Source organism: Haliotis rufescens, unplaced genomic scaffold (genome assembly GCF_023055435.1).
Source record: "Haliotis rufescens isolate VD_foot unplaced genomic scaffold, xgHalRufe1.0.p SCAF_20, whole genome shotgun sequence".
Taxonomy (NCBI): domain Eukaryota; kingdom Metazoa; phylum Mollusca; class Gastropoda; order Lepetellida; family Haliotidae; genus Haliotis; species Haliotis rufescens.
In genome coordinates, this window is record NW_025963891.1 from 13,038,276 (window position 1) to 13,062,698 (window position 24,423).

Consider the following 24,423-nt stretch of genomic DNA (forward strand, 5'->3'; position numbering starts at 1 on the left):
TGGGCCACCCGTGCCCCCTCCAATCCACGATCTTTGGTTTCTGACACACCCCTGTCCCCTGGTTAAGGAAGTGGTTTCATATAATACCTCATCCCTCAGTTCGGTGTTCGCGGTTCACTGCTCAATGTTCACTGTTCACTTTTCACTGTCCTGCACATTTTACTTGAAGTTAAAACCTTGATTTATGTCCATCATACATTCCTATAAACCTCAGTGAGTTAGTGAGTGAGTGAGTGAGTGAGTTGGGTTTAACACTGCTTTTAACAGTATTCCAGTTATGCCACAGTGTGTCAGCTTAAGGTGGGAGGAAAGCCCCAAGTGCTGCAGGTCTCAGACGTTTATCACTTCGGTGAAACCCACAAGCACGGGTATGGTGCTGACAAAGATGTTTCTGAATACCTGTTTAAACCCAGAATCACAAGAGGGCTTCATTAAGAAATATTGGTTTATGTGCAATGCTCCGGAAACGAAAATACAACAAAGGACGGGACATCTTTCTTTGTTTTAGCAGGGGTTAAAAATCACATTGATGAAAAATATCATATCTACAGGGGTAAAGATGAAAACTGTTTAATGATTTCATGATTAGTCAGAAACACATATTACACAGAGCTCATGCATGCTCACAGTCGCTTAATCTTTACATGGTCTTCATACATACCATAAACATATATGGCACAAATATAATTTCATATAAAAGTCATCATAAACATGCTACAAAAAATTATACATAAATAACTAAAGAAGTGCAACACAATTGTTTCATATTGTCATTCTATATTATTAGATTTGCTGCTGAAATGATAAAAATACCTACGTTTAAATAAGAATGTCATTCCTATAAACCTCTTGGCAGTGCTCATGATGCACACAATGCATCTTTCAGGATACAATCCATCGAAAACAAAGACACTTGGACAACCTCTAGCAGCTGATTTACACAGTCTTATGTTATAGCACCGCACCAGCAGCTTGGGCTTAATACTTCTCAGGGAGTTGAGAACGCAGATGCAGAGTGGAGTCTTGCGGTTTCATACATGTGATAAATCGTCAGAGGGTGTCGGGAACATTAAGCCTTTAGTTTCAGAAGATATTTGCATCTATCAGGGAAAATTTAAAATAGCAACCATTAAATCCAAATGTTAAACAGTCATACAATCTCAATACACAAAGGCAAGTTTTCCTTATCAATACTTTATAAATATGCTTTCTGAGGCTTCATTTATGGAACAAACAATTTGAGAGAATAATCATTTAATTTTTCTCAATATTTAATTTTTATTTTTTTTCTAAAAAGAACAAAATAATTACGGAGTCTAGATGTAGCATGAGATTTTATTATTTAAGTTTTTAGATTTAAAATCACAATTGATCATTTGACCATTTGACAATGTGTTCAATCCAACTGATCATCAGGGTTGACGCAGTCTTGGCATGATTTTGGTTAAAACAGAGACCATATACCAATATAGCCTCTGGTTAAACTATGCCAAAGAAATATCAAGTGTGTTTATCCTGTGGTTAAACTATGCCAAAGAAATATCAAGCGTGTTTATCCTGTGGTTAAACTATGCCAAAGAAATATCAAGTGTGTTTATCCTGTGGTTAAACTATGCCAGAGAAATATCAAGCGTGTTTATCCTGTGGTTAAACTATGCCAAAGAAATATCAAGTGTGTTTATCCTGTGCTTAAACTATGCCAAAGAAATATCAACTGTGTTTATCCTGTGGTTAAACTATGCCAAAGAAATATCAAGTGTGTTTATTCTGATGCAACATCATTGCCCCTAATTTCATTAAAATATTTTTTTCAGTCTGTGGTCGATTGTTAACAGTTTGACTACTTCATTTCATAAATTTCCTGGAAAAGTTTGCATCATTCAATTTTTAAGAAATGTGTACCATATTTGGAAGTGCTATTACATTTTTAACTACGACTTATGTTGTCGTTGTCGTTGTTGTTGTTGACATTTCTGACCAAGATGTCTATTAATCTCATTGGTTGACTAATACTGCTGTATGCAAATTAGATTGCCGGTCATATTTTGTTTTCATTCCCAAGAATTTAATGGCATAACTTCAAGGTATAGTGAGATTTTAGCATAGTTTCTGATAAATCTGATAATGAATAAAGTCCTGTTTAACTGGGCCGGTCATATGTATCTGAGTTTATATAAAATTATGCAGGAATAAACGTGCCGAGAACAGGAAGTGATAAGTACTTGGGTGATTATTCATTTCAAGTTCAACCCTTCTGACACTTAGCTGTTACGACTATCCGAGTTTTCTTTACAGTTTACATTTCACACTGTTAGATTGTTCACCATATGGATTTAATCACCAGTTGATGCTAGACAAAGGCCCATCCGAGGTCAAACGGGCCCCCCAGCGGGTGACTGTGAAGAGTCGTTAATCGGGGCCTCCCACACAGATCAGGAGGTATCACATGTAAGCAGTTTCCAAGTGGCATGGTCACAGTATTATCATGATTATAGGGAACAAAACTCGGATACTGCGTGGCAGAACACAGGACTGTCCTATCGTGCCACTGAAACCATAACATAAGGAGGCTGTTAAAATGCAAACTGACAAATACAAATAACAGAACTTTTAAACATTAAATTTTGAGACTTCTCTACAACCCTGTTTTCTTTGTCTAACAACGCACACTGTTGGATTATTACATAAAACATGTTTACCACTTACAATAATAACATGTTTACAAGTTAATAATATTTTTCACATTATTCTTTCAATTATCACATAAAGCACTATATTATAATCTACACTGAAAGACTTCAGGTCATTATTTCTGAAAATAAGTAAGAAATAAATGGCTGATGATCTGATCTGCAACATTCTTTAAACACTAGTCTCTTTCACAGGTGTTCCCTTGACAGACGGCTCATCCTGACCTTGCGTGTCCATGTCTGCCTGTTTAGGATCAACCTCTGACAATTCTCTCACAGCCATCCCCACGGGGTTGTTCTGACTAACCTCATTTGTTTGGGCCAGATCATACAACTTCTCTGCATCCTGACCTTGCATGTCCATCTCGGCCTGTTCACCTGGCAGACTGCCATCTAGATGGTCTTTGACCTCATCGGTATTTGTTGGTTTACTGTCATCATCAGTTTCACCTGCTTTTACGCCTGATTCACCATCTTTTGTGGGGCCAGCATTTCTTTCTCTGTCATCATCTTTTTCCATGTCATCATCCGTTTCTGGAACATTATTTCTTACTTTGTCACCATCTTGACACTTATGTGTCATCTCCTGTTTTGGCAGAGCGTGATCACCAGCTTCTGTTTTGCCCTGCTCAGACAGGGAACCATGACCTTTCTCCTCTTCTTCCTCCGCGTTATTGGGTTCACCCTCAATCTCCATGGGTTCTTCCTTGTCTTCATTCTTTGAATCTTTCTGGATCTGTTTAGGATCAACCTCGGACGATTCTGTCACAGCCACGGGGTTGTTCTGACTAACCTCATTTGGTTTGGCCAGATTATACAACTTCTCTGCAAGTTTCTCCAGACGATCCTTGTACTCAAGTTTCTGGAAATATATGTTTGCTTTGAAGATCCTTATAATCTTTAACCACCTTGTCATACATGCTTAACAAGCAGAGTAACATCTCACTGAACAATCTGACTTGAATGATCCTCAACAAAAAGAAAATACAAAACTGAACATTTCGGACACATGTCGAAAACATTTTAACTACAACCACAGGTTGTGAGGAGAAATGGGTTTTATAATGTCGTGTCCAAGATTATTGCACTTATACATGTATAGCGACATGCATGCAAGTGTGTGTGTGGGGCGAGAGCTGCTTGTACTAGTCCAGACTGATGCCGTTTGTATAGCGCTTGCCCACTGAAATACTCTGCCGCAGTTTAACAGGAATACCCCACTCAGACACAGTATACTGATGCCGAGTCGACCAGTCCTTGTTTAAGCCCCTGAATGCCAAGTGCCAGGCAGGGTAACAAAAAGTACCATCTTTTAAAGTCTTGAGGTATGACGCGGCTGGGGATCAACCTTTCGCTCTCCGGGCGGACACTCATCACTAAACCACGAAGGTGGTCATAACCACAGGAACATTTAACATTATACTTTGTTGCCATGTTAAGACGTCACAAGCAGAATTACACACTTAGAAATTTTTCTACAAGTTTCAAAACAGTTAAATGAAATATGGGTAGAGGTAGAGCATACAATGTGCAACTAAATGCAATCAAAAGCAAATGTAGTTACCATGGTTACTACTTACTTTGTAGTTACCCTCTGGCACACCTTCCAATCCGTACATGGCGCCGTAGCAGCATGCGGCTATAGTTCCTGTACTGTCGCTGTCCCCGCCATGGAACATGCCCCTAGATAAAGAGGAGTGAGTGAGTGTTACACTACAAGCAGCAGCACCACAGTCATTCATGGTAGCATGTTTTGTTGGTTTGATTTTTGTATAACGCAGCACACAGCAATATTCCAGCTATACGACAGCGGTCTTTAAATAATCCAGTCTGGACCAGACAATCCAGTGATTGACATCATGAGCATCAATCCACGCCATTGTGATACGATGAAATGCATCAACCAAGTCACTGCGCCTGACCACCTGAGCCCATTAGTCCCCTCTTACGACAAGCATGGGTTGCTGAAGACCTATTGTACCCCGGATCTTCATGGGTCTGGTAGCATGTAAATATTGCAAGATTGTACAAGTAACTGCAGTGTTCCCATTCACCAGTAAATACCAGTTTTTTACCAGTAAAATTAGGCTTAGACCAGTAATTCATATGACTGCCAGTTCCTGTGGGCCAGCAAATAGAGTACCTTATAAATCTTTGTTGTTGAACAAAACATCGGCGATATTCATATAAGTATATTTTTCAAATGAGGTCAGCTTGTCTGTTACCTTCAGGGTTTCCCCTTGTCTATTTTTAGTGAAAGGAAATAACATTTTGCTTTGGTTCGAGTTTTTTTAATTAGTGAAAGTTGGGACTGACAAATTAGGAGGGTACTGGTAATTTTACCCTGCCTGGCGCTTGGCATTACTGGGCTCAAAAAAGGACTGGCTGGCTCAGAGTCAGAATACTGTGTCTGGGTGGGGTATTCATGTTAAACTATTGCATTGTATCCCAGTGGACTAGCACTATAAATCAGCATCAGTCTGGGCTAGTACGCACGCGCACAAGCACGCACGCGCGCAGGCACGCAATATAGGTGCAATAAACTTGGATGCGAAGTTGGATTTTCTGCTGCTACAGATTGAACTCTATCATGCAACTAGGTATTACTGGTCATACAACATGATACTCAACTGAAGGTTCCACAAAAACATTCAAGCCTTAACTGTGAGTATTTGTTTCTTATTTCTAATTCTGACCAATGAGAAGCCACCCTATACCAACCTCATGCACAGTTGTTTCCAGTCTCGACCGGCGCCAAGGATGGCATCATAGCTGAAGTTTACAAAATGGCTCTGTTTACAAACACAGTGAAACCTTGTTAAGAGTGAGTGAGTTTGATTTAACGACGCTTTGAATGTATTCCATGAAATATGACAAGAAGGCATGTACAATCACTAAAAGATTAAAACTTACAGTTAATCTTTGGTCTCTTGAACCAGTTTTAATAGTGTAAAAGTAAGTGAGGGAGTGAGTTGGGTTTATCGCCACTTTTGAACAGTATTCCAGTTACATCACAGCATGTCACCTTAATGTAGGAGGAAACCCAGAAGTGATGCAAGTCTCAGACTTTTACCACTTTGGTGAAACCCACGAGCATGGTATGGGGCTGACAAACCTAGAAACATAATTGTGTTGAACCGGAATTTCAAACGCACAATCATATGTTTCTGGCGTTCCCAAGGGCGGCAACTCTGCACAGTGAATTGTGGCGCCCTAGATGACAGGGCCACCTGTTCCCCTGCTACTCTAGATGGTGGATGATTACTGAATCATGGGTGCGTAGCAATGTCACTTTAAACATACTCAGTAGCACCCAGGTTACTGAAACTGAGTCGAGACTAGCAAGATTTCAGTGCATGGTGAAATGAATCACTCGAGTTCATACTTTAAGACAGTACTTCGATTTTCATGACCCTGCTCATTATGATGGAAATATTTTTCTGGATTTTTAAAAAAAATCGAAAACTCAAATTCCAAATAAGCTATGTATTTATCTGCCAAAGACACTGGCTGATAAACACATGGAAAATGCAACATGACTGTTGGTCAAAAATAGTTTCATCAGAATAGATAACCTGTCTCTATACATCGTGAAGGTGACGCAGTTCACACACATCCAGCAACCAGTCTACAAGAGAGGGGCTCGTTGTGTTTCACATTGTCCACCACTGTGCTGCCTCTGTGTGCACTCACGCAATGATTGTGGAGTCATGGCCACTAGCTCCTCCCCATCCACCAAAGCTGATGCTTTTATAGAAGTTGTCTCTCTCATCCGGATCATCATAGTTGCTGGGAAACTCTGGTTCGCCAGACTTTAGTTTCCGCGACTCTACATAATCCTCCCAATGTTCCTTGAAGTATGGCCTGAAACAGATCAGAGTATCATTGATATTAGTTTCTCTTACATTCTCATCCAGGCCTGTGACTACTCCTATTGATGTACAGCCACTAGCTTATGTAAGCGTCACATCCACTCATCCACCGCAGTCATAAGTGTCCCATTTTTGTTGTTGGTCTAACTTGATGAAGTTACAAGATTTTTTGTTGCCTTAGGTTTTCCTTGGGAAGAGAATGAAAAAAAACTTGATAGAAATTGAATGTGTTATAGTTTTCCCGCCCGTTTGTGTGTGTGTGTCTGTATGTGTGTCTGTATGTGTGTGTGTGTCTGTATGTGTCTCTGCAGTATGTATGTATGTGTTTGTGTGTGTGTGTTTGTGTGTGCAGGTGTTTGTGTGTGCATGCATTAGTGTGTGTGTGTGTGTGCGTGTGCGTTTGTGTGTGTTTGTGTGTGCACGCATTTGTGTGTGTGTGTGTGCATATGTTTGTGTTTGAGTGTGTCTGTGTGCATGTGTGTGTGTGCATGTATGCATGTTTCTTTAAATTGGTGTGCTAGAATTTATGCTCGATCCCCGGCCGCGTCATACCAAAAGACGTTAAAAGATGGTAATTGTTGTTACCCTGTCTGGCGCTCGGCATTAAGGGGCAAAAACAAGGACTGGTCGGCTCGGAGTCAGTCTCCATTTGTCTGTGTGTGTGCAGGCATTTGTGTGTGCCGAGTTTGTTTGTGTGTGCATGCGTTTGTGTTGAGTGTGCCTGTGCGCGCGTGCGTGTGTGCATGTATGCGTGTTTCCTTTAGCTGGTGTGCTAGAATTATGCAGTCAAACATGGGAACCAAATCTGTTAAAGAAGGGGAAAGGCTAGTTGCGTCTACATTACCAGGCCTTTTCATTCTCATTTGCGGAGTCGTTGCTGTCCTTGATATACTGCAAGGCTTGAGGTAGAACGTCCAGTAGTCCCTGTCCCCACTCTACCGGCGGCTTGCCTGAAGGTAACAGTAAACAGCCTTCATGGTTCATGCAGAGTTTATTATCTGTAGACCTTAGAAATTCAAAATGTTAATATCATTCTTAACATTGTGTGGCTAAGTCGAACTTCCAGAGAAACTAACAGCTGAATCTAATGGTAGTAACAGCATGAAGCTTCCAGAAAGAATTTATATATCTATAGTTTTATATTATATTTTGGATGTAACTGATACTTTGATGAAAGTTCAACAGTTATGATAAGATTGTGTCTATCATACAGTAGAGGCACCTCAAAAAGTTTTGCTTTGAAGCGGGGAATAAAGGATTTATTCTGCTTCTCAGAAACCACAAGCAGCCTGACTTGCTCATGGCGGGGCATAAGAGATTTATTCCCCACTGAGAAATGTATTCCCCTCCAAGGCGAGTTACACAGTATTTTATCAAGATCACGTGGACCAATCAGATCTCATCATTCTGACAAGGAGGTATGATGATGGTGTTTATGCTACCTTCTCACCCCAAATATACTTACAGACAGGACCTACAGTTCAGGGCCAATGGCACAAAGCTATCTTAGCACTATGACTATCTTATGTCTATGTTACAGTACGTGAGTTACGATAGGTGATCAGAGATAATAATTTAAGTTATAGTTACAACACACCAAGACGAGTTGTTTGGGCAGTAAGAGCACGGTTTGGCTTGGCATTTGATTGACAGACAAAAGGACCAAGGGGGGGAGCCCCGAGGTGATCCTTTTTGTCTGTCAAGCCAATCCGTGCTCTTACTGCCCAAACAACGAGTAGGTGGGTGTGTTGTAAGTGACTTGTAGCACGGGTTATGACAGTCATTCCAAAATTGCGCGAGTTTGTGTAAAATTTAAATATGACACATGCTTTCTGCCTTCGAACCGTTTTTAACTTTTAATCTAATTGTTAAATCAAGTGTAAACTTTGGAATTTTCAAAGGCACATTAGAAATTTCAACTATTATTTTTCCGAATTTAGCAAAATGCATTCTGTGTCCAGTTGTTTTTATGTTTGACAGTTACATTGTAATCTTTTAATAAAATTATAAACATTTCTATTGTTTTTTGTTGTTTATTTACGTTATTACTCTTGAACACTGTGTACAACACTAAAGAAACATTGTTGTAAGTTTGAAATTTCTCAAGCCAGTAGGCGGGGCTTGCTGATCTTGGCATCAGCCAATGGTAATAATCTTAAACAAACCGTGCTCTTACTACCATGATACAGCACGGGTAAGATCAAAGGTACCGCTCGCAACCCGTGCTACAAGCTATGTCATACAGTTCAGTGATAACACCTGGTGATAGAAAAATGGTCAGGTAGATACTGTAAATCTGGAAATTAATGTGTCTCCAAATTAATGCGTCTGCTGACCCCTAGAAAAAAATGTGACTCGATATCAATTAATTTCATGATTTACTGTATAAACCATATCTGCTATCCTGTCTGACATAATGGCTAAGGTTATGTGGATCATGATATATTTCTAAGTCCGCTATCAACACCTTATTTTAGTAAACTACAAATTTAACTGGTTGTGTACTATTAACATGCTTGGCTATACTTCAACTTAGAATGAAATAGATGAAGATGTTACCTTGGATACTGTAAGCTGTAAAGAGTGCTGAAGCCAGAGCTCCGAGGTAGCCTGTGGGATGATGGTGTGTCATTCTGCCACTCTCAATGCTGACAGCAATCAGGTCTTTCAGGTCGGCAGCTCTAGAACAATAACTATCTTGTGCCAACTGAATACTATTTCTCCTGATCCTTAAGATGGTAACAGGGCTCAGGTGTGTCCAAGGACACTGGACCCGTTTTTCAGAGGTACACCTAAATTGAAAATGACACCTGTTTTTCAGGTGTGCCATTTTCAATTTATCTGTGCCACTTTTTAACATGAAAATTCCATGACGTGATTCGAACCTGCAACCTTACATATCGTGTTAAGTTTTGTAACCCACTGTTTTCCCACTGGAATACCAAGGCAGGTGATGAGCAGTTGTTAAATATATCATGTCATGACTCCAGCTAGTCCATGCTGCACTTGGCTTTTCTCTAGCACGTTTTGAGCAAATTCCTTTTATACCGCTATACACTGTATTGTTTTGCTATAAGGTATGTCAATGTTTTCTTATTTTTTCTGGTATTTCTTGGACTTAGACGGTTGACAAGTTAGATAAAACACGCCTCCTCCGTTTTGGTTGAAAATGTAAAACCTTGAGCTCACTTTTTCCTCGCTTGGGGTTTTACATTTTCAACCCAAACCCCGTAGGCGTGTTTTAACCTATACATATTTACCATGATCTGTTCGGTCGTTCATTGTTTAACGCCACACTCAGCAATAGTCCAGCTATATGACGGTGGTCTGTAAATAATCTAGTCGGGACCAGACAATCCAGTGATTGACATCATGAGCATCGATCCACACAAATGGGATACGATGACATGCATCAACCAAGTCACAGAGTACCATGATCTATAATTTGAAGAGGCCATACACTGGGATTATCTCACTTGGATTTACTCTTGAATAATTGTGGATCACTTTCATCTGTACAGATGTACACATTTTCAAGAGGCCACCCTGATTTTTAAATTCATCCTCATCTTATTTGTAAAACGTTCATGTGTATGTGGGGTAGCCAAGTGGGTAAAATCTTCACTTGTAACCCTGAAGGCCCTGGTTTAATTCCCCCCCTCCCTCCATTTTCTTTTTTTTTATTACCTGAGCCCAACTCACAAAATTTTGAACTCCCATCCTTGGGTTGATGTGAAATGATGGTCCAGCATAAGATAAAGAAACAAGCTCAGTCGATCAAGTCTTGAAATGATGGTCGAGCATAAAAGACCATGACAATTCATGAAGGAGTGCTTACCTGGGGTACCTGAGACCGATACACATGGCCCTCATGGACGCACCACACCCGCCACCTCTACAACATCAACAACATCATCATAGGCATCTCTACAACATCCACATCGACATCAACATTTCTACAACATCAACATCTGGTCACATTATTGCTTGTCACCAATGCTAAATTATCCGAATGTGACCAGATGTGATGTCCCGAAGGATGGTCACATGACAGCCGCGATGTGTCCTTAGAAAAGTAAACTGAAAGTGAAAACAACCTTTTTTCTTCATCAAGGACCATGGCTAGGCACTGTCTCTGTCAAAGGTAAGCAGTAGATGCATTAAGTAGTAATGCAGGAAAAGTAAAAAATTGTACTTGATATGAATTATTAGACATCTCGATTTCAAACAAGGGAGCCTACTTTACTTCACTTTGCATGTTAAGGTGCTTCCATGTTTTGAGTGAGGTAGAAAAGAATCAAAGTTAGCAGTAGAATTGTGTTTTTTAAAACAGATGTCTCCCCTCCCCCTTTTTTGATAGATCAGTTCAAGCTGTTACTGTTAGTGTGTTTGCAACTCCAAAAAACAATAATAGCAAATTATAACCTGGAAAGATAATGGTCTGCTGCAGGAATATTTATTAGCTGTAGAGTTTTGGAAGGAAACAAATGTTAGTTGTATGAGAGTTTTAGAAGGAAACAAATGTGAGTTGTGTGAGACTAAGTCCAAATTGTTTCCATGGAAACACAAGAAATTGAAAAGGAAATTGTGGAGCATGTGGTCATTGCACATGCACAGTTTCATACAAAAATATTCATAAGTTTGCAAGTTATGGCTCAGAAACGAGGCCTGGAGATCTTTGAGACTTAGCTGAAATTGTTTCCATGGGAACATAACAACATATAGTTTTGAAAAATATTAAAACAGCAAAAGGTAGGCTATTAAATGAGCAATGCATATGCCTAGGCAGTGCCTATCTTGTTTAGATTTGAAGAATGTAGACAGTGTAGTAAAGGCAATCAACTCAACTTGAATGTAGTACAAAAAAGACACACTGTGTGAATAAATAAGAAAGTTGTAACACATTTATACAGTGTACACATTTTTGAAACGGTGATGTCATCACGGTGGAGCACTGAGGGTATAGATGACTGACGGCCAGGCACCATGAGGGTTAAGAAAACCAATGGGAGCTCTCCATTCACCTTGCTTACCTGCTATTGAAAGGAATCTTGTATCCATCATCTAAATTTGGTTTCAGACTATGCACCATTGTCATGCAAGTTGCTCCTGCAATCAAACAGAACCTTATCACAAGCAGTACTGACTATCTGCAATGTCCATAGCAAAAAAACAACCAAAACATCACTTGTAACAAGGCCACTATTCCTCAGCTTCATCAGTAAATACTGATTAATGCAGGATATGCCCACTTGATATTTTAGGTCACCATGTTAATGGTTTACTTGAAACATAAACAAGTGGGAGTTGTTTATCTTACAATAACAGGGTTCACTCTAGGAATTATCTGACATGGGACCTTTGTGTGAAAATTTCATATATTCCAGAGGTAGACCCACACTTGCCCAAACAGCAGAATGTTAAAATGCCCCATTGTATTTGAAAATGTGGGCCTTTTTTCAAATTTAGGGGCTAAAGGCACAAGGCTCCACCCTAGAATTATCCCTGAAGTATTTTATTGTACGATAAACAACGACCACGAGTCGTATATTTCTTATATGAGATATCATTTAGTACAGCCTTTTTATGGATGTCAATAAATTGCACAAGCTTTAAAAACATTAACCTGTATTTAAATAATGATGACTCCTCGACTACAATCTGCCCTTGGCAAAAACACAACACTATTTTATGTACAGAAGGGTTAAGTCAGGTATTCTCACAATTTTCCTGTTGATTGTCTGCACCTTTTCCCCCAATACCGATTGTCATATCTCTCCCACTTTTGGGTGTGATTGTTGGCCATTGTGTTCATCTGCACTGTCTAGCTACTTCCCATCTTCCCGAGGCAAGAGAGTTAACTGACTTTAAACTAGTTTGACAAGGGTGGAAACTGGACTTTTATAATCAGTTAACTCACTAGCCTTAGGAAGATGGCTACATCCATGAGTAACAACTCAATACACTTACCTCTAAAAAATAACGTCATGATAGAACGATGTTTTATCGTGAAATAAACAACACTTTTTTCTTCATTGTTCTTTCAATCTATCGCGTATCTCTCTTATATACAGTAATAGGTAGTACAGAGAGTGGTAGGCCCTGCAATACACAACATCACAGTGACGGGTCACTATACAAGGGGAGAGTGTTGATCCTTGCCTTTATAAAAAGTGGCCCCATGGCCCACCTGTCTTCAGTTATGTGGGCCATTTAGAAAATATTGTGGGTCATGTCAAATTGCTGTGGTTTGTTAGTCATACAGTTCTTAGTATTTGAGAGTAAGAGTTTACTGAACTCACTGTTTTATCTACCAATACAAAGCAAATAAAACTGAGCATCAATCTCACCTGGAGCCCTACCAGACATATCTCTCATGCATACTTTGTACTGTTGTGCCATCTCATGATAAGTCTCCACCAGGCTTACACCACCCGCTTCAGACACAAGAGCTGTAATAGAATATTATTGTCCTCAGAAAACACAATAAACATACCATATACATGAAAACCTACTATGAATCAAGCTGGGCGTGTTTTGTGTTCAGTACATGTTAAAAAGAAGAACATTTTCACCAACCTTTTCTTATTATATTTACCTTTTCTCCAAAGATTGAGCTTGTAGATGCAACACCTCTCATAAATATCATACATTTATCTTTGGACAATACTGGGACAGTGACAAAAACTATGGTGCAACTCAAGAAAAACAAGCGTATAGTTGACAAAGTCATCTATATCCCCCGCCCATTTTAACACGTTATGGTCCCAAACCAGGTAACTGACACAACATTTCTCTTAGCCCATGTCAAAATAGTTGCAATGGAAATTCTAAAATAAACATTTCTAAAACTCCTTAATATCAAATAGCACTAGTTCAGTATGCGCTTGTATGCAATGTTTGGCAAGGAAATATTTAACAGTTTATTTGTTATACTCCTTAACTAAACCAATCCTATATTAAAACTTAAATCCAACTTGTCATCATGGACACATTAACAAAAACAATTTCTAAACGTGCTATATATCAAAAGGCACCAGTTCAGTATGTGCCTGGTAGACATGCAATTTTTGTAAGAAAGTATTTAACGTTTTTTGAGTTACACTCTGGAAACGAACACCACCCCTGTAGAACCTAAGTCCAACCTATTGCATTGGAAACGTGAAAAATAAAAATTTCTAAAATTCCTAAATAGCAAGAGGCGCCCGTCCAGTATGTGTCTGGTAAACATGCAAAGTTTTTGTTGGAAAGTATTTAACGTTTTTTTTAGTTACGCTCTGGAAATGAACACCACCCCTGTAGAACCTAAGTCAAACTTATTGCCATGTAAACGTAAAAAAATAAACATTTATAAAACTCCTAAATAGCAAAAGGTACCAGTTCAGTATGTGTCTGGTAAACATGCAAAGTTTTGTAAGAAATTATTTAACGGTTTTTGAGTTACGCTCCGGAAACGAACAGCACCCCCCCCTATCACTGCTTATAGAACCTAAGTCCAACTTGTTGCCATGGAAACGTAAAAAATAAAAATTTATAAAATTCCTAAACAGCAAAAGGCACCAGTTCAGCATGAGTCTGATAGACATGCAAAGTTTCGTAGAGAAATATTTAACGGTTTCTGAGTTATGCTCAGGAAATGATTTCGGGACGCACATGGAACCCATTTCTATATCCCCCGCCAACTTCGTTGGGGCGGGGGATAAACAGAAATGAGTTTACGGTCCGGGCTTCCACATTAGTTGGTCGGGAAGACAGAAACACACTTCATTTCTTTTTCATACCCAGAGCATGCAAAACAACTCTAAGGCGATAGATATTCAAGAAAACAATGGCAAATCCGAGCCTGGCACATTAAAGCATTTGTTACATTAAAAGGACAAAAAGTCATTCTGATTGAAAACGAAAATAATTCCATCCACAACGGTTCAATCTCATTAAAATCAGATCTAAGTTCTCGCAGCTGCTAAACAAAAATCTGAGGACATCCCATTACAGATCACGTCAGAACAACCTTTCGCAAACTTTGACCAACCACTGAAATGACTAACAATAAGTCAGCCAATTAGAAACCATCTTTCTCTAGCTTTACTGTACTCGTTTCAATCTGGCAACTTCCATTTTGACAATGCTCGAAAAATATGTTGACACAGTTCTCGATTAAAATTTTGAAAACTGAACATTCCAGAATGTCTAACATATGGCGACGCTTTGATTGGTAGGATTAAAGTTGTTCTGACGTGACCCGTAATGGGATGTCCCCAGATCTTTGTTTAGGGACAGCGAGAACTAAGATCTTATTTTGATAAGATTGCCAATTGTTTTACTTGGCATTGATAATGTAAGATAAGTTTACATACATTAAAATATTGCAAATGAAAAACCAAACCAATATACCTTCGCCAGTAGCCAGGTGCATGACTGTGTCATCGCTCACCATCCAGTCATGTTCTGGAATCACATCATATAGTATAGATCAGGGGTCCGGAAAATTTAAAATCCCAATAGGACATTTGCATTTATGCCACGCCCCCTTCAAATAGCGTATTTTAGTACAACTTTTCACACACATTACAAGTTGTTACGTATTCGTAATATGATGAATTATGAATTGTTTAAATTTAAATAGTTTAATTCACCGGACAATTAATAACAAATAACATCATTTTAGAATTACATGGAAAACATACGTTTATTTCTGTTATAATAATGATAATAACGATCTGTTAACGAAGTGAACGGTCTAATTAATATTCATGAGTTGTATCTGCTCAAGTGTATGCGTTGAACATTAATAGATACACGGTGAACATTAAATACACAGCAAAGTGCCAGTTATTTTAGGTGTCTTTTTCATGTACAACCAACAAGATTCATGAGTCACGTTTGAGATTCACAATTTAAGAATTTGAAGTAAGGGCTTTTCTCTGAGACAATACTAACTGTTCACTTTGATCTTCTCTAATCCACCCATCTTTTTCAGGTCTTTTAGAATGAGTTTTCCACTGTGACAGAACTCCCATTCTCCATTCTTGTACCCAAGGGCATCCCCGACGCCTGCGAGGACCATGGCAGCCTTGTACCGTTCCAGCATTGAGACCGGAGCATGCTTAGTCGCGGCCATTCCTGCAAACAAATTTCAATTACTGATGTACACTGTAAACATAGCAAGTAAACATGATAAACAGCTCTACCTGGGCCTGAGTCAGTAGCATGTCCATTCAAGAGAGGAAAAAAGACCTTGATTTGTACATACAAGTGGGTTTACTTGGGCGATGTGGACTATTTTTAGAGACTGAGTGGTAGAAACTTAGTTTCACCAATGAAACTAAAAATTTATCGATAACAGTCACTTGTCAATAGTGAGTGAGTGAGTGAGTGAGTTAGCGAGAGTGAGTGAGTGAGCGAGTGAGTGAGATTGGGTGAGCGAGTGAGAGAGAGTGGGTGGGTGGGTGGGTGAGTGAGTGAGAGTGGGTGGGTGAGTGAGTGAGTGAGAGTGGGTGGGTGAGTGAGTGAGAGTGGGTGAGTGAGAGTGGGTAAGTGAGAGAGAGTGGGTGAGTGAGTGAGTGAGTGAAGTCTTCCACTGTTTTTAGCAATATTCCAGCAATAACACGACAGCAACACAAGAAATGGGCTTCACACATTATACCCATCTGGGGAATCGAACCCAAGTAATCAGCGTTATGAGTGAACGCTTGAACCACAAGGCTACAGAATCAAATCGTCTTTAACCACTGATAACTCCACTGGTACAGAATCCTATTGACAGTGTCACTAACATCCTTGAAACCCAGAGCTCATGTTCCACTCTGCAACTGAGACATTTTACCCATGCATCTGGACCAACCAATTTTACCGGCGAAAACGGACAACTCTTAATCAATAGCAGACAAGGGAAATATCAGTTTGAAAACAAAGACTAGAGCTTATTAATATCACTATTATTATTATTACATATCTGAATGAACAACTGTTTCTTGTGAAAGCATCTCAACAACAAAATTAACAAAATATGGCTGCGGGCAGCAATATCAGGCTCCATTAATCTCACTAAGTCCCATAGTTCTAGCTCAGTTCATAACAAATTTATTAGTACCTTCTGTTTTTGTGCGGTTTCGGAAAACAAATTCTTATTATCAACATGCATGTGCCAAGGTTGTAGCTCGTTTTGCAACAAAAGCTATTTGTATTTGAATTATCAACCTTCCGATTTCTGAAAATACTTTCTTATTGCATTAAAGCCTTAAATCTGAAAGTCACCTGTTTGTATCTCAGTTCATAAAACTACAGTCATATGCAGTATGGATTTAATTGTCACTCTGTCTTGAACCAAGAAACACATACGTTTACAATAATGGACTTTCAAAAATAAATACAAAAACTGCCCTGGTTATTGTTTTATTTTACACGAGATCATCTGTCGATGTAAAGTCAGTTAGTGGGAGGAATTTCCATTTTTTATTGAAGCTTGTCCAAACAACTGTCAATAAAATGCATAAAATACACCATTCACTGCCTTCCCATTGGTTGGTTGGTTTGTTGTTTAACGCCCAACTCAGCAATATTCCAGCTATATGACAGCAGTCTTTAAATAATCGAGTCACAGACAATCCAGTGATTAATATCATGAGCATCGATCCACACAGATTTTACCTGGATTTGTGACTGAAAAATTGCGATTGTTTTACTCTCAATAGTAACACATTTGCACATTACACATAGCAATACATTACCTATTGATACATGTACCTGACCTGTCTACCCGTGAAGATGCGGGTTTGAATAGGTCTTCAGCAACCCATGCTTGCCATAAAATGTGACTATGCTTGTCGTAAGAGGCGACTAACAGGATCAGGTGGACTGGCTCAGTGACTTGGTTGATGCATGTCATCACATCCCGATTGCGTGGATCGACACTTATGATGTCAATCACTGGATTGTCAGGACCAGACTCAATTTTTTCCAGACCACCGTCATATAGCTGGAATATTGCCGAGTGCAGCATTAATCACCAAACAAACAAACCTGACCTGCCATGATCCCCATTTAAACTGTCGGTAGAAACTGTTATAATCCATTTCTGCAGACGTCTTCTACTAGCAATAAGCATATCCTGTCTCTCTCACTCCGTCTGAACTGAACTTGTTCGTCCATAGCAGGAAAACACCCCAAAGTTCACCTGAAACCTGGACACAAAGGTCACCTTCTAGTTTTAGAAAACCATACACCTATTGCAGAGGGTATACCAAATAACACTATTCATAGCTCTAGCATTTATGGAAAGGCAGTGAATGGGCTTATTCATATATTTGGGGGCCGATTCTTTCAGGATCTTGACTGCATGACAGTTTAAGACATAAAAAGAAATAAAAAATAACCGCCAGGTTGCCTTACTTTTAACATGCAACAAAGAACACATTAAGAAAATGTGCAAAATGTGACTGTGTTCTATGAGGAACTCCTGAAAATATGAGCAATACTGAGGAATATGAGATGTTGCTTTACATGAAGAACGTTTTATTTGTTTCCCCTTAGTTCTGAGATCAACTGGTCTGCAATTTCCAAATTATCTCTTCAGTCGTTGTCTACATACCCATACAATCTTTGGACAAAATCGGACCACTGGTTTCTGAGTTACAGTTGGTTGAACACGTTTTTGCTGTCGCTGAAACACAGCAGAGATGTCACGGGTCATTTCCTATATCATAAATCCATACTGTTCACTGACAAGTTATCGCCATTTTTTCATGCTGTTTCTGACATATTCCGTGTACAAAGTTGACTGTACCAATAACTTCAATTTTTGTGGAACTATGAGCAAATGCTCTTATTTCTGTCTGTCTGAATAAGATCCCGTTGATTTCTGTTATAACGCTACGACAGGGAATCAAAACAGTCTAAACAGAACTTTCCCATCCACTTACTGTACCAGTTATCGTCATCGTCTTAACAACAAATGCAAACTGACAAAAACCAATATTCCCCAAATTCGATCTACACATGATTATTCTTAACACTATGTACTATATGTATTTAGCAACATATCCAAGTTATGCATATTTGGAAATATAGCTCAAATAGGTTTCAGAATTATATTTTGGGGAAGAAATGACGGACAGATAGCAAGCTATGACAGAGCTGAAAGTGCATCATCTTGTTGTTTGATTTATATTTTCGTGGGAAGTGGTCACATGACACCCCTCACGTGTCTTTTCTAAAGTTATATTTGAGCAGGGTGACTATGGTGGGTTTTTAAATATTTCCTTACAAGAGTCTGTTTTGTTCATAATTTTCGGATAAATATTTCTCTCTTCTAATGTAAACGAGCAAAAGTAACATGTGCGCGCAATAACGGGGAGGTAGCGATAATTGGTCCTCGCGATAACTGGTCGCTAGCCAGTATACATACTGCCGACGACATTTTGCAACAAGACTGTGTATTGCTCTTGGGTCTATGGACATGATGGAAAGGGAGTGAATGGGGGTTAATCGTAAATTTGCGGGGCGCTTCCTTCAGCATATTCAGTATCTTCACTGTATGAGAGATTGATATGCAACAAACAATCAAATATAACCACCAAGCGGTGTTACTTTTAACATACAAAAAGACCAAAAATGTGCAATATCCAATGTGGATACATACTGCCAACTTTCAATGTGTTCCATGGAGAACGGTTGAAGATTAGAGCTAAAGTGAGGAATGAAAGGTACACAGTATTTTGTTCACTCACAGTTTACATAAAGCTGTCAAATAAAACATTTTGTCGCACTGTACTTTATCATGTTTATCTATGTACGATCAAATGTGACTGCATATTTACAGGTTTTTTGGTTAGCAAAACAGAAACTTCAGACAACATTTAGCACTTTTGCTTTTCAAACCAGTTCTTAATTTTTCACTATGGGGTTGAAAATTCAATTATATACAACTCTGTAAAATTGCAAAGTCACAGGCTGGTCGAGTACTATGCGCTTTTTCGAAACTGTGGGTCTGAAAATTAACTCAGTAAAGAGGATTCCAGCGGTAATGTAGTGAATCACGAGTTTTTGGTCATAGATCTCGAGAGATCCAAGTTGAATGCAACTCGCCGCCATGTGAATGCCAAGTAGTATTCAATGGGTTATAGCTAAAACAGCACCTCAGCAAAACGTCACCGAGCAAAAAACATCACCTCCCCTAAAGCGAAAACAGCTACTAATTCCCTGCGAAAACGGCACCTATTCTTTTTTTAACCTTTGTACTGAAATGCATGAAATAAAACTCACTAACTTGCAAACACAAATAATTGTGAAATGTTAAAACACATTTACATTAGAAACTGGCCTCTACTCCCAATTTACTCACCGACTCTGACTGGAAGGCGAAACTAAACTTTTTGTGAACGTTTTATGCTTTGAAGTAAAATAAATGAAATTAAACTCACATGGTCACTTGCAAACACAAAAAATGATAAAATGTTAATAACCTTAATACAAGTTTACATTAGAAACTAGCCTCTACTCCAATTGATTGGGAGGCGCAACTAAACTTATTGTGAAAACATCACATGCTTTGATCACCCTTACTCAAATTAACTCAATGTCAAGCTTAAACTGAGTCTCATGGATTTGTCAAGAAATTGGACTACAGGTATACTATATATTTAATATTTACTTTAGTAAGTAGGAAATAAACAGTAATTTAATAGATATTTCACATATTTCTCTCCTTTCAGCCATCATCACAAGAATATTTCTTGATAACAGACCATGTCCCCGCCCAGTGAAAACATATACACTACAACATAACATAATAAATCATGTAAATAAAAAATATATACTTCTACATAAACAAGATAAAGCGTTCTTATTAAAAATAGAGGTGCCGTTTTCGCCCGAGAAATCGGTGACACCAATTTGGCTGAGATGACGTTTTAGCCTGCTCCCGTATACAACTTCAGTTCGTACAACTACGAACATGTAATTGCATAAAAGTTGGGCAACTTGTACCAACTAGCCTAGTTTTAGTACCGTGTGAATGCCGCTTAACGTGTTGTACCGTTGTGGGGTGTCATATACTCATACCCAGAAACAGATTCAGTCTAGGCCAGGTTCCCCTTCCAGTAGAAGACAGTAACGTATTTTTGAGATGTCATGCAATCTAGAATAATAATTGAGAGAAAATATACAAACCCCAAATAGTTCCAAATGAAAGTATCGCAAAATTCCTCTTAACCAAAGATGACAACATAAACGAAACACGTTACCAATGGTAAATCCAAGATAAACTGAAAGTGAACATTTCCTACTTGTGCCCACATCATAAATATATGCGTACTTAGGGAGCATTCTTAAAGACTTGATTATTTTTTTTTTATTATGACATAAAACATTTGAGGTATTATTTACATTTTATAAGTGTTGTAATGTAAATAATTTTATACGATTATTGCTTGAAGTAGATAGAATGAATGAGGCAGCTAAACTAAACAACACCCCGTTCTTTATTGTTAATGAGAGATCCCTGCCTGCCATTTTGAAGTGCCCGCTTGTGTACACACGAATTGATGACGCGGCAGGGATCTCTCATTAACAATAAAGGGGAGTAGTGCACTTTACCGGGCGCACTTTTTCAGATCCAATTAGCGCTGTGGGGGCTCGAACGCGCTTCGCCGGCTCAGCTAATTAATGCGTTAATTAGCCTACGATCTACCACTGGACCACAGGCGCTATCACATGTAATCAGTGCTCGTTTAACAGGTCATTAGAATCCCCATTGACATGCATGCGTAATTCAGTAAACAATGAATTGCGCATGCGTGTGACGTCACTGCCCGCTCTCCAATAGGGCCCGTAACACACTCCGTCGCAGTGGTGACTCAGCATAACACCACTGCCACAGGCTAATTTGCATATCACGTGACCGGACTTTTCTCTTGTTTGTAAACAAACGCGCTTTTTCAGAAATCAGTATAGAACCGACTAATGCAAGTATTTGGGGGCGCTTTACATATTGTTTTGCATAACTATATAGATATGCTACTACAACTGCGACAGTGAGTTGTATGACAATATATATTTATGCATCAAAGTGACCGTGTCGCTAGCTCTCCGTTGGGCTTTGATGACAGCACGTGGAGCCGTACAACCAATGCAAACATAGGATAACTACGCAAAAACAAGTAGATTTTTAAGTATTTGCATACTTTCTCAATGAAAGTTAACCATTCTTTGACATTTGTTTATGAAAATGTGTAGACTTGTCAAACATGAAACGGATGAAAAGCATATGCAATATCTTGAATGGGCTGTGAAAGATGTGACGAATCGTCACATGGCGCTGGCCTGTGGCAGAGGTACTATGCTAGCTGGCTACCGGCCGCATGGAACTCTGGGTAGGAGAGTGGGCCCGTAAGTCTCGCGAAGCGCTACTTCCGGTGCGAGCATTTCCGGTGACATGCCTATACTCGTGAACTAGTTCTGCTTTCGAAATGCGCGACCGCAAAAGCTAACTCTGTAGACGGTACCAAGTAAACTACCACGCTTGGTTGTCACCGCTGTTGACAGTCGTAAAAGTTTACTTATTTCAGAATAATATGATCGGTTATTTGTCATTCCTGTTAGGTTTATCGGTTCCTGACTGACATCTGACAACCATGGGACCGTTCGTAAAGGTATGTGTTCTTTTCTTTACCTTTAAAATAATTTTTACAACCAGTGCGGTACTATCGTTCAGACTTGTATTTATAGTCTCAGCGGACAGTGTTTTATGATTACTGAGGATGTGTTACATGTTTCTGTGATGTAATATTATTTATGAAGATGTAACTACTAATAGGTAGGCCACTTTACCCAACTTACAACGGTATTCTGATATCTGACAGCATGAGCAGTGTCAAGGAAGCCGTGTCTTGACAGTTTGAATAGGCATTAAATTAGGCAAGATTTGGAGGATGAAATTTGGAAAATCTATGCTATGAATATATTTGTAAACGTGAAATTTATTTTAGTATATTGTATTAATTTATTTTGTTATTAATAATAGTACTCAATAACCCAGTCATGTGTTTGGAACTTAAAATTTAATATGCACTATATTTGGTCATATTAATATAGTAAATAATTTTCCATTAAGAAATTTGTTACTTTTGAGAAGAAACTTATTTTTAAATATTTTTTTATGAAGGAGACAAGAGGGTTTTTATGCAATGTAGAAAGCCTGTGCATAAATTAGTTTGTATATTAAATGTGAATAGATATAATAATGCAGATGTACTACTACTTGCTCTTTGGTAGTTTGCACTATAAGTTAACTCTCATCTACATGTACTGGATGACTGTATGGAAGTGCGGATGTCAGAAATTAACAAGAAAGACTCAAAAGACCCCCAAAAAGAAAAGAAAAGAAAAGATAATAATTAAAAAAATGTGGTTTTTTTAAATAATTAAAAGTTGAGAGAAAATGAATGATCTCCTCTACTTTGGATGAATGACAGTCATTACTGCATGCCAAATAGATTTTCTTAGCCCTGCCTGTAAATATATTGATCCCAAAAATAATTATCCAAGTTAAATTAAATAAAGTTATTCTCATCAACATGCACCAAAAAAAGAATGTATGGGAAAATAAACATAAAAACTAATAGTGTCACAAATCACTCAACAGTTAATCAAATAACCATGAAGGCAAGTCAATACATTATATTGATTACTATAATCTAGTATTTGAAATAAATATATCAAACCCTAACCTGTAAAACACACATGCCCCTTAATTTTGAATTACATTTGAATATGCATTATCATGGTTATAATAAAAGTACGTAAGTCAAATTGTTTTATTTTACTCACATATTTCAATGAAAGACCTCTTAGTCTCAGGTGGTTTCAGGTTTGTGCAACAAGTACAAGTAAATACTGTTAGTATTCCATATGAATATTCATAGTGATATACCTATTTTTCAAATTGTGTAAACATTATTTGTTAAGTCCGGTGATGAATAGAACTGGTGTTGGACAATGGTAATTTTACACTGTGTATGTACTTGATGTCTAGCTCTATGTTGTTGCAGAACATGAATGGGTTTTTTCTTGGTCATACAGGAGTGAATTTCTGCTGTACAGCAACCAAAAGATGAAGCAGCATCCAGCACACAGCAACTTCAAGTCAGAAGTGGCCAAAATGCAAGACAAATACACTGAATTATGGAGGCGATCACCAATGACATGTCCTACATTAAGAAAGATACTTACTAATATATGAAGTGTAATGTTATTCTGAGGGAAGAAATAAAAGTGTTACACCTTGTCAGCAATATAATTGTTTTGACACTGCAGACTTTGATTGATAGCAGGGGCAAGATAAAAAGATTAAATGTGATGAACGGTAGGGTTTTTTAAATTAATATTTCTGGTTGTGAGGCTCAATTGAACCAAGTAAAAAAATTGCTACAAGTCCAAAACATTAATTCATTCACCTTATCACTCAATCAACACTGTCGAACACAAATTTAGTGCAACCATATTGACTTGATGCAGAGATAGAAACAATTGCACCTATTTTTCATATATTTGTGTATTTCAAATATTCTGCCAAAAAATCCAAGTCAAACAAATGAGGTAACTGACATTACACATTTTCCGCTATCCATTTGGACCAATCTGTTTTAAGATCTGGTCAAGAAATGTCAATGTTTATTGGCTATTGTTCTATGAATCAGTGTAATTTGTATGCTGGACCCTAAAACAGCGATGCAAAAACAAGACATGTTGATATTTCAACGAAGAATTCATTTCACAAAGCAACAACTGCTATGCCATTGGTTAAGTTAAATTTTCATTGGTAAGCATCTGTTGTATTCTTTTGGAAACTTTTGACCCATAAA

General features: G+C 38.4%; 1 protein-coding gene and 1 long non-coding RNA gene across 2 annotated transcripts in view; one reads left to right on the forward strand and one right to left on the reverse strand.

Annotated features, from left to right (window-relative positions):
- Positions 1–554: 554 nt before the first annotated feature.
- LOC124131820 overlaps positions 555–24,423 on the reverse strand; it is a 49,969-nt gene continuing 26,100 nt past the window's right edge. The window contains exons 14-26 of the mRNA XM_048401018.1: positions 20,732–20,801; positions 18,153–18,224; positions 15,503–15,685; positions 14,957–15,010; positions 12,913–13,014; positions 11,596–11,671; positions 10,401–10,457; positions 9,122–9,243; positions 7,407–7,512; positions 6,384–6,554; positions 5,412–5,462; positions 4,271–4,373; positions 555–3,552 (exon numbers count right to left, since the gene is read on the reverse strand). Coding sequence (XP_048256975.1) covers positions 2,863–3,552; positions 4,271–4,373; positions 5,412–5,462; positions 6,384–6,554; positions 7,407–7,512; positions 9,122–9,243; positions 10,401–10,457; positions 11,596–11,671; positions 12,913–13,014; positions 14,957–15,010; positions 15,503–15,685; positions 18,153–18,224; positions 20,732–20,801 — 1,857 coding nt within the window. The 3' untranslated portion in view covers positions 555–2,862. The remainder of the gene's footprint in view (positions 3,553–4,270; positions 4,374–5,411; positions 5,463–6,383; positions 6,555–7,406; positions 7,513–9,121; positions 9,244–10,400; positions 10,458–11,595; positions 11,672–12,912; positions 13,015–14,956; positions 15,011–15,502; positions 15,686–18,152; positions 18,225–20,731; positions 20,802–24,423) is intronic.
- On the forward strand, positions 22,006–23,849 carry LOC125382680. The gene is made up of 2 exons (XR_007222537.1): positions 22,006–22,212; positions 23,642–23,849. It is a non-coding gene; the product is annotated as an uncharacterized LOC125382680 (long non-coding RNA).